The 14778-nt window shown below is 42.3% G+C and overlaps 1 protein-coding gene across 1 annotated transcript in view; it reads right to left on the bottom strand.

Annotated features, from left to right (window-relative positions):
* Positions 1-4716: 4716 nt before the first annotated feature.
* LOC138947753 (uncharacterized) overlaps positions 4717-14778 on the bottom strand; it is a 14215-nt gene continuing 4153 nt past the window's right edge. The window contains exons 4-7 of the mRNA XM_070319308.1: positions 14562-14699; positions 12675-12922; positions 7546-7778; positions 4717-6649 (exon numbers count right to left, since the gene is read on the bottom strand). Of these exons, the coding sequence (XP_070175409.1) occupies positions 6242-6649; positions 7546-7778; positions 12675-12922; positions 14562-14699 (1027 nt within the window). The 3' untranslated portion in view covers positions 4717-6241. The remainder of the gene's footprint in view (positions 6650-7545; positions 7779-12674; positions 12923-14561; positions 14700-14778) is intronic.

Here is a 14778-nt window from a genome sequence, read left to right as displayed (position 1 = left end):
CATACACACTCCCACTCATTAGCAAGTGCTTCCATCCCCCTGCCACTGAGATGTTCATATACCCCCCTGGACAAGCTCACACCATGTCCGTCTCCTCTCTAGACTGTACATACACTCAGCAAGAATTAGAAAAAGAAAGACTAAATGCAAATTTCATACACAACCCTATGGCTCAATCAAAGCTGAAGCAACTATACAAAAAAGACACACTCAAACAACGAATCTAACTTCACCTCTAACAGTCTATAAAGATGGCAAGGACAATTTACAAGGATTCGCGAAAAAGGTGCGTTTTAAAGGAACTGCGGAAAGAGTCCTTAGAAGCAGAATGGCGAACGGAGGAAGGGAGAGAATTCCAGACAATGGCAGCCGCAGAAGCAAACGAGCGATCTCCAAAAGAAGGCAAGCTTCGCTCGAGAGTTTCCAGTTTGCGACTGTCAGCGCGTGAGCGGAGGTTGTAGTCAGAGGGATTGTCATATGTGACGAGCAGTTCCTTGAGGTATTTAGGGCCATCTTCAAATTTGGCAGAGAAACAGATACAAGCAAGCTTGTATCTGATACGAGCGGACACGGGAAGCCAATGAAGGGAACGAAGAAGTGGTGTGACATGATCAAACTTCTTAGAACGATATATCAATTTGGCGGCAGAGTTTTGTACCTTTTGGAGTGACTCGACAAGTTTTTGATCATAGCCATAGAACAGGCTGTTGCAATAGTCTATTCTGGATAGAACTAGAGAACAGGCTAGAGTTTGAGTGGCTTGGGGGGTAAGATAGTGGCAGATAGAGCTGATTTTCCTTAAGTTACTGTACGCAATTGTGCGGATGTTTTGGACGTGCTGGGAAAGGTTGAGGAAGTGCCGTCGAAGGTAACGCCAAGATTAGTCACAGAAGAGACAAAGTTGACGTCGCTATCGCCGACATGAATGCTAGAAGGCAAATAATTTTCAGGGAAAGATCTGTACTGGGACCTGACAAGCATGGATTCAGTTTTCGAGTCGTTTAGCTGTAGTTTGTTAGCCGTCATCCACGCCTTTACAGCAACAACACAGTCTTCCATTTCACTCACAGTGGTATCAATTTGATCAATCTCACTGTCTTTGTACAACTGGTTGTCGTCTGCAAAGGCGTGGTGATCGATAGGATACTGTTTGACGAGGTTAAAGAGGGGGTTCATGTACAAAACAAAAAGAACTGGACCCAACACGGATCCCTGAGGAACACCGAACTGAAGGACTGTGGATTCTGAACTGATGCCGTATACCACGACTGTTTGAATCCTATCCGAGAGATAGGATTCAAACCAGGACAGTGCAGAACCTGTGATGCCAAAAGTTGCCTCAAGGCGGGCTGTCATAATTGAGTGGTCAATGACAATGGTGTCGAACGCAGCGGACAAATCGAGAAGCGTGAGAACAGACACTTTACCGTTATTGAGAGCCATCAGAAGGTCGTTAATTCACAATTTTCAACAAAGCAGTTTCAGTGCTGTGGGCAGGTCTATAAGCCGATTGGAAGCTGCTGAGAAGATTGTTTGATGAGAGGTGGGCATTAAGTTGCAGCAAGACCAGTCTTTCCAAGATCTTTGAAAGAAACGACAAGTTCGAAACTGGTCTGTAGTTCTTTAAATCATTGCGGTCGAGGGATGCTTTCTTTATCAGGGGTTTGACGAGAGCTTGTTTCATGACAGACGGGAAAGTGCCAGAGAGAATTGAACTATTCATGACGGAGGTAATGTGAGGTAACACTGTGTCCAAACATTCAATCAGCAAATGTGATGGAAAAACATCAAGATCACAGGTTTTTGTACCAGACTTCAAAATCACTTTCTTCACATCGGACTCAGTCACAGGTTCAAACTGACAGAGAGGTTTGCCGTGAAAACAGCATCCAGCATCAGATTGTTGGGAGGGGGGTGTTTTGTCAAGATTGTCTCGAATGGTCTTTATTTTGTTCAACATTCAACATTTACCTATTTACACTGTTTTTAAAACAATGAAATTCTCTATGGAAGTGCAGAAAAGGTTCCAGTAAATGTTCATGTCATTTGTTTTGCAAACCTTAACCTCAATCATCAGGTTATTACGTCATAATTTGATAAAAGCATGGTCAGCGGTGTAGAAATTATTATCAAATCACCCTCTTTAAATATTTTTACACTATTTTTGTCTGCAGTTTTGTGAGTTACAAACAAGAAATCATAACAAATCCTTTTCACGATAGAATAGTCAGGTTGGTACTCCACTACGGTACCAAATGTTCATTTTACCCATGATCTGTACGTTACTTTTCACCCAACGGCAAGTACAAGGTACTGAATTTACATTTAATGGGCTATGCTCACCTCAGTAAAACAGTATTTCTAACTTGTGCCCATTAAAAATTAGATTGAGATTATACCCTTATCAGTAACTTGGTTATTCAATGCCCAATGTACGATGCGTTTCGCGTAACGCTTTGTGTGCCAAAAAAGGTGCTTTTTTTTTCTTGAACAAAGTCAATTTTCTCAGCATCCAGGCGACTGACAGACATAAATTTGGTATGGATAGAATCTGCATGAGAAATACTTCATAACTGTATTGTTTATATTGTAGTCATTTAAAAACAGAATAAAATACAAAGTAAGAACAGTATCCAGAACAGGATTTTTGCATTTGGACACCTTGACAGATTCCTGACCAGGTACAAGATACTATGGAATCAGCTTATGGGGTTCATTTGTGAAAGAAGTTTATGTACACAATGTGCAGAGTTTCATTATCAGCAGAAAAAGGAATTGCCAGTTAGCTAATGGTAGAAAATCGTGAATATGTTCACTTTAGATCAAACGTCACTATATGATCAAGACTACACGTTAACGATATTAAAATGTGTGTATATGCAGGAGAAAAACGAGTATGTACAGTGGATGCCAGTAGGTAACAACCCCATTGAAACTTTTACTGAGGGGAGAAAGATTTAAACAGATTGTTACTGCAAGTTTGTCTGTATAGCAACGTAAAACCATTGCTTCTTGTTGTACATATTCGTTTGTTCTCTGTTGCCTTGAACGTGGTGTTCAGGATCATATGGAAAAGATGGGTGAAATAATGAATGTGTTCTTAAAGGTCCTTGTCTACATTTTTATACCAAAATCGCCATTTGACCATTAAAATGCAGAGTCTATTATCTACAATTATCAACAATACACCCCCTTTCGATCAGGAAAGACGAAGCCAGTTTAGCCGTTTGAAAATTCATTGTAGTATTCCAGTGTAGTACTCATAGTAGGATATCCTTATTTGGAAAATGCCAAGCGCAAAACTCCTCTCAAATCCCGTGCATTTCGTGCGTTTAAAAAAAAGCGAGGACAGCGCTCCAGTGTCAAACTGTTGCTGCCCTTGACAAGTGACTTGTTTGGGCGTGGCTATAAGCATAGTGACATGAATTTGATTGGTCAGTATTTTTAGGCAAAGCACATGTTCTCAGCAAACAGAAAACAAAATATTGGAAGCGTGAGTCACGCTACCCAAAAATAAAATCTTTTTTTACATATTTTTTTTCTATAACTTTTATCCCCATGGTTCATTCATCATCTGACATAACTTTTTAGCGAAATCTAACCATGAGATTATTGAAAAAAAGCAAAAATGTAGACGACCACCTTTAACTTTCGCCGGTGGTCGTGGGCCCGTGTGCACCCAGAAGGGTGTTTTTTTTCTTCTTCTTCTTCTGCGTTCGTGGGCTGAAACTCCCACGTACACTCGTGTTTTTTTGTGTTTTTTTGCACGAGTGGAATTTTACGTGTATGACCGTTTTTTACCCCGCCATATAGGCAGCCATACGCCGTTTTTGGAGGAAGCATGCTGGGTATTTTCGTGTTTCTATAACCCACCGAACTCTGACATGGATTACAGGATCTTTTTCGTGCGCACTTGGTCTTGTGCTTGTGTGTACACACGGGGGTGTTCGGACACCGAGGAGAGTCTGCACACAAAGTTGACTCTGAGAAATAAATCTCTCGCCGAACGTGGGGACGAACTCACGCTGACAGCGGCCAACTGGATACAAATCCAGCGCGCTACCGACTGAGCTGCATCCCCGCCCAGAGAAGGGTGTTTAACTTAAAAATATCTCTTAAAACTAGTTGGAATTTTTTAATGAGCAATTAAGAATGCCTCAGGCACCTAAAAAGCTCTTATGTCCTAAAATTTCAGCGAGAAGTAATAAAATAAAACATCAGGTCGAATTTAGACTACAAACATCGTGGGACAATGCGGACCCATGTTTCTCAAAGAAGGAAAAGCGTGCATCTTTGAGAAGCATGGGTACGCACGGCCCCACGATGTCTTCCGTGTGTAGTCGATAACCCGGACTGGCGAATGTTAAAGTAGATAAAATTGTTGATGGTATAAATATAGTTACTATTTGAAAGACTTACAAAAATGAAATGTATTGCCATCCTCTGTCAATACATTTCTTGTTGAAACTTCAGGAAAAAAATTATCATTTGCAAAATTAAAATTTACAACAGCTCATGAATACAATGATTGTAGCTGATTTATTTTGTTTGAATGTGACATAAGATGGACACAACTGCTGGCATGAAATAGAAATGTTTAATTGTGTACTCATGTGCAAGTGCGCGCACACACACACACACACACACACACACACACACACACACACACTTGCACACATGCACACACACACACACAAAACATCAAAATCAATCAAATCGAATTATAATTAATTTTATTATCTCAAGCATGAGTATTATTACAGTGGTGGTGCATTTAAAAAAAAAAGACAGACGGAACACGACAACATTATGAAAATTGAAATACAGTCATGTACTAATAATATTATTGCCAAATATAAACACCTCAATGCATGCAAACGCATTCTGATCATCATCGCTTTAGTCCCTCTGACCGGACGCTAAAGTCCTACGCGAATCTATCAAAACAAGAATACAGAGTTATCTCCCATTTGTTGTTCGCGAGCAGTGTTCGCGAGACGAAAATGATTGCAGATTGGCCGACTTCGACAGTGATCTCTGTTCTGTTCTTCACAGTTATGATAAAGATATCGTTCTAAGGTCAAAACAAGTCGAAATTTTGGGACTGCTGCCGGAAGGAGACCGTAATATACTGATATGGTTGCATCACTGTCAAAAAATCGTCTGCTCCAGCGAGCGCCGAAACCAAACGGTTGATTATCACGTGACACTTTTGCCATATTCAGAGTTGTTTGCACAGTAAATACAGCCGCGAAAAATAGCTCGCTTGAAACTGTCTTACATATCAATTCCTTTGTAATTTAAACATTACACAACACCATGAAAAATCATTATTGACGATCTCGAATCTGCTTACATCCATAACACATTACGAAAAGATCTAAATATGTTAAAAAAAAATCGTTTTCCTCGCCAGACAAGGAAAACCAAGGCATCCTGTCAGGGATAGAATGAGCCGAACTCATTTTGACCTGAGGTCAGGTTGATCCGAACCTTGATGACTTTGTTCTTTATCGCGCACGGTTTTCGCGAAATAGTGTAGGGTGGCTTGTGACATTCCATGGACTGAAAATGACATGGATTTTTCACCTGGGCCGATGCCAGTTTGTGCACACTTTCTGTAACCAGTTTTGAACACAGCGTGTGACCTAGGACATACATGTAGTGACTGGAAAACGAAGCACACATGGTAAACACTAATTTAACACTGTTAAAATGAACACTAATTTAACACTGTTAAAATGAACACTAATTTAACACTGTTAAAATGAACACTAATTTAACACTGTTGAAATGAACACTAATTTAACACTGTTAAAATGAACACTAATTTAACACTGTTAAAATGAACACTAGTGTTACCATGCGTGCTACTCTTGCCCGTAGAATCATGTACAATGTCACACGGTGTTCAAAACAGGTTACAGGAATTGTTTTTTTTTTAAATACTACACTTCATGCAGTTAAGAGTGTACTAGTAGAAGTACCAAATGTACAACTGGCATGTTATCATTACCTGAAGAAATCAGCAAGAAACTTAAGATTTTCGGGCCATACCCTAACTTTATTATTTTAAGCATGTAATACCGTAAACCCGTAAGAGTTAAGTCGTCGCTCAGTTTCTTTACTTCTTCTTGTCGTTCGCTGTTAGATGGTCAGTCCGGACTGCAGGCTGTCCTCTCCAAGTCCTCTCTGGGGCCGAAACGCTTCTTTTGTAGCGCTGTCTCCTCTGGCTGATTCTTTACAGAATCACACACTTCTTAGACTGCCCACCCCCAGCACCATAATACGGACCGTGCGGACCCGCCTCAAAGCCAGGAGGCATGTGGACGACGATCAGCCTGTCCGTACACCTCGAGTAGATGGACAGTCTCTGCTTAATCTCCATCTGGTTCTTCAGCACACTCTCCTGAGCCTTACGCTCCTTCTTGGGCAGAGGCTTCCCGGTCATGGTCACGCTCTGGGTAACTTGCACGCCCGGAGCGACGTCTCGCGAGAACATCATGGTGACGGGGTAGTGGTGCTCTCCCCTCTTCTTCTTCTCTGGCTTGGGCAGCTCGTAGGCTTCGTCCTGACCCACCACGCCGATGAGACAGACGACCACTTTTCTGTCCAACCCCATGGCGGCTTTGAAGTTCATCACCGTCACCTAGGGTGGGAGAAAAAGAGGAAGGATACAAGTTATATATATATATATATATATATATATACATCCTCCAGAGATGCCCCATCTTAAAAAGCCTAAGGAAAACCGTTTGGCAACTGCAGTCCCCTTCCGTTGCCAGCATTACCGGAGGACAGGATCGAGGACCTGGAGAAGACACCATCATTTGTCTTGCTGTCCGGTCTATCAGTATGTGATCTTCTTCTTCTTCTTCTTCTTCTTCTTCTTCTTCTTCTTCTTCTTCTTCTTCTTCTTTTTCGTTCATGGGCTTAGACTCCCACGTTCACTCATGTTTTTAGCACGAGTGGATTTTTTGCGTGTATGACCGTTTTTACCCCGCCATTCAGGCAGCATACGCCGATTTCGGGGGAGGTAACTATGCTGGGTATTTTCGTGTTTCTATAACCCACCGAACTCTGACATGGATCACATGATCTTTTCCGTGCGCACTTGGTCTTGTGCTTGCGTGTACGCACGAAGGGGGTAAAGTCACTAGCAGGTCAGCACATAAGTTGACCTGGGAGATCGGAAAAATCTCCACTCTTAACCCACCAGGCGGCAGCGAACGGGATTCGAACTCACGACCTCCCGATTAGCAAATAGAATGATAGTTCGTTGCTGTCACGTGAGGTTTGAGCAAGAAGATAATTAAAGTAAGAACACATTATATTGCTACATCTTTTTGACGTTAGTCATTAGATTTAGTAAGCAAACGCTCTTTTGATTTATCTTCTATAAATGGCCCGTACGATCATCGTTATACCCCATCCCCACCCCCCCACCCCCCACCCCCCTCCCCTCTCCTTTCCCCTCCTTCTCGTCCTCCTCCTGTTCCTCAGTTCATTGATTAGTACAATAAAACATCCATCCAATACGCTCACCTTGTTCTCCTTGCCAAGAATCGTGTCATCAAAGGAGTCCTCCAGCGTGCCGTAGGACCCAGAACGTCCGAAGACGTTGGTGGGGATGCCGGATGCCTCGAGTCCACGTGCGAAAGCAGGCGGGCTGTTTTTGTCCACGGCGCTTCTCGTGATCACCAGCACGTCACGGTAGTCGTAGCTCCCGGAGCTTGTCTGTTCTGTTGTGTTTGAGGCAGCAGGGCTGGCTTTACCATCTGTGATTATATGGAGGATGTGAGATTTGATTTTATTGACCCATTGCTGGGATCGTTTCCTTTCAAGGCAAAGTTAACAGCAACACTTAAAGGACCAGACCACGCTGTTTTAAAGGTTATTAGAACCACTAACCGATGACTAAAGGTTAGAGAAATGCACCTAAAGATTCCAAAAATGTAAAGAAATTCACCGATTCGTAGCTTAATCATTGTGATTTAATTAAAAACGTTCCGCCAAATTCGTCTGCTAAACGAGACTTCGAAATGGCCGCCAGTAGACGAGAACCGGCTGTGACGTCACTTAGTGTTTGGAAACCGAAAGTTACAGCTTACGCTCAAGTGGGCGTTTGCCTAAATCGAGCATCAACAGCACGCCGAAGGAATGCGCACGGCTGCTGATAGCTATGAAGTATAGAAAAAAGGTTCAGGCATCAGTTGTCACCTTTTTCCGATGGGCTTACAACTTCTGCAGCAAGACTGATTAACTGGAAACGGCCAACACGATGTGCTGTGTTTCGCGACACTTTCTTCCAATGCGAACGCAGTTAAGCCGGCAAGAAAACCTGGCACACACAAAACAGCTGTTGCCTAACGCAGTTCCAGTTCCGACAATTGTTGACCACTCACAGGAGGTCAGAAACCGGATACCAATGTCATCAGAACGATCTGCTTTCACTAAACGCAGACGAAAGGAAGTGAGTACATGTATACTGAATGTGTTCTGTAAGGGATAGGGGTTCAGTGTCACTGGGCGTTTTTGTCAGACTGACAGTATTTGTAGTGGAATGGCATCTGTTCCTAATTTTAAGCACATGTGTTAAGATTACAGATTAAAACATATATCCGTTACTACATGTCCGTCCCCATGCACCCACCTTAAAGTTCCCTCTCTCTCTCCCTCTTTTACACTCACCTGGGTAATCGATGAGTCTCAGGTTTAATCAGTGTCCGTCCATATACACATAGACATTCACACAAACACACACACGTTGTTATAGTTGTTATCTAATTCAGTGTTGTATTAAATAGATAAAGAAATCGTTAATACAGCAAGCTTGCATGAATAATTTGCTGTTGTCCTTTTTTTCAGATCAGGTTCTGTAATACAGTAATTATAATTAATACAAGTACAAATTCATGTTTGCAGTCATACTCATAGTGTGTGAGTGTGTGAGTGTGTGTGTGTGTGTGTGTGTGTGTGTGTGTGTGTGTGTGTGTGTGTGAAAAGCACTTTGATACTTAAAACATCTGTGTTATTTGATTTTTTTTCAAAACTGCAGTCAGAATATTAAGCAGACCTATTCCAACAATACATTTTGATCAGCAGTAAATGTAATGTCAAATTATGAACAACAATCATGTGAGCAGATATATCTAACAGAAACAAATAGTCTAGCAAAATAATACAATCAAGTACATGTATGGACATCATCATCCACATAAAAAAATTGATTGTAGGAAGAGCACTCTGTGTTATTACCACTGCTTCAGTCAAACTGCCAGTTCAACTTTATCTCTGTGGGTTGTTTTTTTTCTCTCGGAGTAACATGGGGAAAAAAACCTTTAAAAAACTTGCATGCAACAGAGCTGGATTGTTTCTAGTGATCATGCAGCATGATTTATCCGCATAGAAAACTACTGAAACACCTAAACAGAAATAGCAATGTCTACAGAAAAAACCCACTGTTTGATTGCTGTCTGTAGTACTCCTCTTGCTAACAGTGGCATTAAAATAATTAAAACTAAGCTATGCTCTCTTGGGGGGGAAAAAGTGCTCTAAGTACTTTTTGTGTCTACATAGGCAAAACAAAACTATGCAATGTTTCAGATTTCCTGACCCACCCTATGTTTTTCCTCCTTATCCTGGACTATTTTGGACTCTTACAAAAATGTAGGCTACTTCAAAAATGACAAATCTTAATTTTGCAGGCTTACAAGGAAATTGACTCTTCTCTTACAACCAGAATACACCATGATTTCAAGCAAATAAAAAAACTACATGCACCTGAGAAAAAAACCACTTTAATTCAAGAAGTTAGACCTCCTAACCCCAGCTTTTCAATTCAATTCAATACGTTGTTGATGTTGATTATGGAGCTTAACGTCCTCCCAGGTAACTAGGGACCTATATTGGGGCATGATTTTTTATACAATGTTAAAAGTGTAGGGTGTAATGGGGGGGAGGGGGACTGGAGGGTGACGGGGTGTAGTCGCTAATAAATTTAAAGGTGCGTTTATTATCTAATATACCAGACATTTTGTTTTGGCTGGTGTACAGAATAACATCACATAAAATCGCACTCGCAAAACATACAAAACACATAAAATGTACACATCATAACCCAAACCACACATATCCATACCAGCACCATCACACACATATCCACATACATACTCTAGTTTGTACATTATAAAAATAAATACATTATGATTAATATCATTACTAGTCAACTTAAATTAAGGCTCAAAATAGGTCTTAAGATGGATGTTATTTAGTGTAATGAAGAGATTATAAAAACCAAAAAAAGCTATGAGAAAGAAAGTATGAAAGAATTATGCCCTTTCTCCGGTGAAAGTTCTGCTGATTGTGGTAACTTTTTTTTCTGTCTAAAACAGGCATCAGGTTAACTGAAATTCAGGCTGCTTTCCCATGCAAAGTACAAATGCAAGTGTCCATAAACCAGGGTTTAATACAAAGTCATGTAGTATGTGAGTGAGTTCTGATGAAAAAGTGATTGTGTTGTAATATTGGTTATTACTGAGTGTTGATGTTACAATGATTACATTATAAAAACAACAACAGAACAATGTGAAGAGCAAACTTCTTCTGTGGGCATGCAAGTGAGTTAATCTTGTGTGTGTGTGTGTGAAACTATATGTGACTGAGTGTTACAAATTTAAATGACAACAGTTTTCTTGATAGCCTTTAAAAACAACAACAAATACATACATTTAACAATCAAACAAATATAGGCACCTCAAAAAAAGTTGTATGTACACCTTCGTGGCTGGTGATGCATTCTTGCTCCCCTGCAAGTTTTCATTCTACAATGTACCTCAGGCTAGCTTCCTCTCTCTCTCAAATCTGCCCCTCCCACACAATACAACAGGTACAGTGGCCACTCTGACACCAGTCTCTGAAATAATCAAGAACAGTTAAAACTGCGATGAGCTGTTGTTCTTTTACTCGTGAATGCAATGCATGAACACTTAAACAATATCCCACTTATTCGCGAGTGCGTTGACAAGGCGAGAGTGAAAAAATAGCACAGACTCGAAAGCAGACGATAAGTTCAGCACAGAGAGCGGGCGTGTTTACCTTTGATCGCTGAGACAAACAGTGTCGCAATTTTCATCGTCACTGTTTCACTACTTTAGTGGCCTCCGCCCTCATCTTTCATGCTTGATTCGAGGAGAGAAACCGGTAGTTCGAACATGTACGGTTCAATTTCGTCTGCAGTTACGCTTGTTGTTGTCATGTTGGTAAACTACCATCTCCACACGGTGTGACGTCACGGATAATTTATTCATAAGCCAGTCTCGCGAAGATCACGCGGCACAATGGCGGGTCGTTTTGGAGAAGAAATCCGTCGCTTCGGTCACAAAATTCGTCGGATTACGGCCTTAGAAGATTCCGAAGTAAACCAAACATTGTTGAAGACGGTAAGAAAGTGGTTTTCTAACTAACTGCAAACATCGGGAAGTGTTCGGTCGCGCAGGAACACGATTCGAAGCGTTTTTGACGCTAAAACAGCGTGGTCTGGTCCTTTAAGAGTCGCGCTACCCAGGGGTGTGTGTGTGTGTGTGTGTGTGTGTGTGTGTGTGTGTGTGTGTGTGTGTGTGTGTGTGTGTTTAATACAAAGAAGAACAAAAAAGGTGTAATGAGCCACCTGCACTCATGGCAGAATGACCGAGGTCTTGTACGTGCCACTGTTGTGACCCGGGTAGTGGACATGGATACCGTCGCTGTGTCTGCACATCAAGTTGACCCGTGTCCGTCCCGGCCTGGATTCGAACCCGTCATTGTCACCACTCGTCTTGCTGTCCTGTATGTGACTGTGTTTCTATGGTGGAACACCCCTTTTGAGACCTACACAAGTCTGAGAAAATCAGGCCTTAAAAAGGATTTTGTTTGTTTGTTTGTTTGTTTGTTTGTTTGTTTGTTTGCTTAACGCCCAGCCGATCGACCACGAAGGGCCATATCAGGGCGGTGCTGCTTTGACATATAACGTGCGCCACACACAAGACAGAAGTCGCAGCACAGGCTTGATGTCTCACCCAGTCACATTATTCTGACACCCGGGACCAACCAGTCCTAGCACTAACCCCATAATGCCAGGCGCCAGGCGGAGCGGCCACTAAATTGCCAATTTTAAAGTCTTAGGTATGACCCGGCCGGGGTTCGAACCCATGACCTCCCGATCACGGGGCGGACGCCTTACCACTAGGCCAACCGTGCCGGTCCTTAAAAAGGAGGGGCGGTGTCAAATTAAAGAGGTTATGAACATGATTAACATAAATATTTAGGGCACGTAGTTTTAGCGATCGCTTGAGTTCGTGTCCCTATTGGTTGTTTCGTTTAATTATTGTATCATGTTAAATGGAATAAAAACATAACATAAATATATGTGACCCTCCACCACGGCGGAATGAGTCGGATGTCACCTCGCGGGGTTCTGCGCTAGGCCAAATATAATTTATGTCCGGGGGTTGTCTGGTATCAGTGTGAGGATCACCTTATTCACAGCCTTATAACTCGAAAAGTTATTGCTCTTATCTAAAACGGTTTTCACCACTGGATAAAGCATAAAAAAAACTCTTTAAGAACGTGTAAACATATAAAAATCATGCAAAGGTGACATGCGACTCATTCCGTGGTGGAGGGTCACATATTACCTCCACCAACACCGATACTCCTCAGCAGCTCTGCAACCCTGTGACCGCATTCCTCGCTGTCAACGGGCCACTTGTCCTGCTGCCCTTTGCCCTTGTGGTTCACGTGCACGACCTTGGGGCCCTCGGGCAGCTTGCACAGTTCGGGGGAGATCGTGTAACGGCTGTACCTGTGGGTCTCCGGCCACACCCCCACCTGGCACAGCTCAAGGACGGAGAAGTTCACGTCGTACACCAGCCCTTTGTGGTACCTGCACATAGTGTTTCGTTTTCATTGTCTTCATTTTCATGGTCTTCATTTTCATGGTCTTCATTTGCATGGTCTTCATTTGCATGGTCTTCATTTTCATGGTCTTCGTTTTCATGGTCTTCATTTTCATGGTCTTCATTTTCATTCCTTTATTGTCTTTTATTCAAAGTGTTCACAATCTTCTATGTCAGAAAAAAGATATAAGTACCTACTTTTATATTTCCATTTTCTTCATTTTCATTTTCTTATAATAATAGTAATACTAACTGGACATTTTTAAGTGCCTAACCTATGGCTCTAGGCCCTTTACATTTTCATTTTCATTTTCTTCATTTTCATTTATATTTTCTTCATTTTCATTTTCTTCATTTTCATTTCTTTATTGTCCCATTGCTGGGAGATTTGTGTTGCATCCTCCCAGTGCAAAAGCTAGCGGCAACAGAGTCGCGCTACATAGGTGTGTGCGTGTAATCAGCCACCTGCACTTATGGCAGAATGACCGAGGTCTTTTTAGTGCCACAGTGGTGACACTGGGGTGGGACATGGATACCGTCTCTGAGTCTGCACATAAACTTGACCCGTGTCCGTCTCGGCCCGGATTCGAACCCGTGACCCACGGATCACAAGTCCAGTGCATCTACCACCTGAGCTACCATGTACCTGGCCCTTGGGGCTCAAGTCTCACTTGGGTGCAGGTCAAATCAAGTTAACTGATAACTTGATGGATTGAGCACGTGAGCGAGTGATTTGTCAGTTGATCGATTGATGGATTGATTGATGGATGTATGGATGGATGAATGAATGGATGGATTATCTGGATGGATGGATGGATGGATGGATTGATGGAGGGAGGGAGGGATGGATGGATTGATGGATATTCCGGATGGATGGATGGATAGATTGATAGATGGATGGATGGAGGGATTGATTGATTGAATGAATGATTGATTGATTGATTGATGGTTTCTGGTGTGCGTCAAAGTTTGTCACTTTGAGTCTGTTGTTCCATGCAGAACCAAGGACAGTTCTGTGATAGCGTACATGATTGTTCCATGCAGAACCAAGGACAGTTCTGTGATAGCGTACATGATTGTTCCATGCAGAACCAAGGACAGTTCTGTGATAGCGTACATGATTGTTCCATGCAGAACCAAGGACAGTTCTGTGATAGCGTACATGATTGTTCCATGCAGAACCAAGGACAGTTCTGTGATAGCGTACATGATTGTTCCATGCAGAACCAAGGACAGTTGTGTGATAGCGTACATGATTGTTCCATGCAGAACCAAGGACAGTTCTGTGATAGCGTACATGATTGTTCCATGCAGAACCAAGGACAGTTCTGTGATAGCGTACATGATTGTTCCATGCAGAACCAAGGACAGTTGTGTGATAGCGTACATGATTGTTCCATGCAGAACCAAGGACAGTTCTGTGATAGCGTACATGATTGTTCCATGCAGAACCAAGGACAGTTCTGTGATAGCGTACATGATTGTTCCATGCAGAACCAAGGACAGTTCTGTGATAGCGTACATGATTGTTCCATGCAGAACCAAGGACAGTTCTGTGATAGCGTACATGATTGTTAACAACGGACAGGAAGGAACCCTCAAGAAAGTTTGAGACCCTAGACCAACCTGATTGGTTCATTCAAGATGTGACGCGTGTAACCGTCGGGCACAGTGGTGACCCAATCGGCGCCCCATAGATGCAGGCCAGGGATTTGATCCTTCAGTTTGGTCAGGAACTCCTGCTGCAGCTCCTGGTAATAGCTCCTGGGCAAGGAGAGAAGTAAGTATGGTGAGCAACTTGTGCCAGAAAAAATAGTTCTACAAAAGTCCCTTTGGTGCACAA

Source organism: Littorina saxatilis, linkage group LG14 (assembly GCF_037325665.1).
Source record: "Littorina saxatilis isolate snail1 linkage group LG14, US_GU_Lsax_2.0, whole genome shotgun sequence".
Taxonomy (NCBI): domain Eukaryota; kingdom Metazoa; phylum Mollusca; class Gastropoda; order Littorinimorpha; family Littorinidae; genus Littorina; species Littorina saxatilis.
This window is presented reverse-complemented; position numbering and strand designations above follow the sequence as displayed.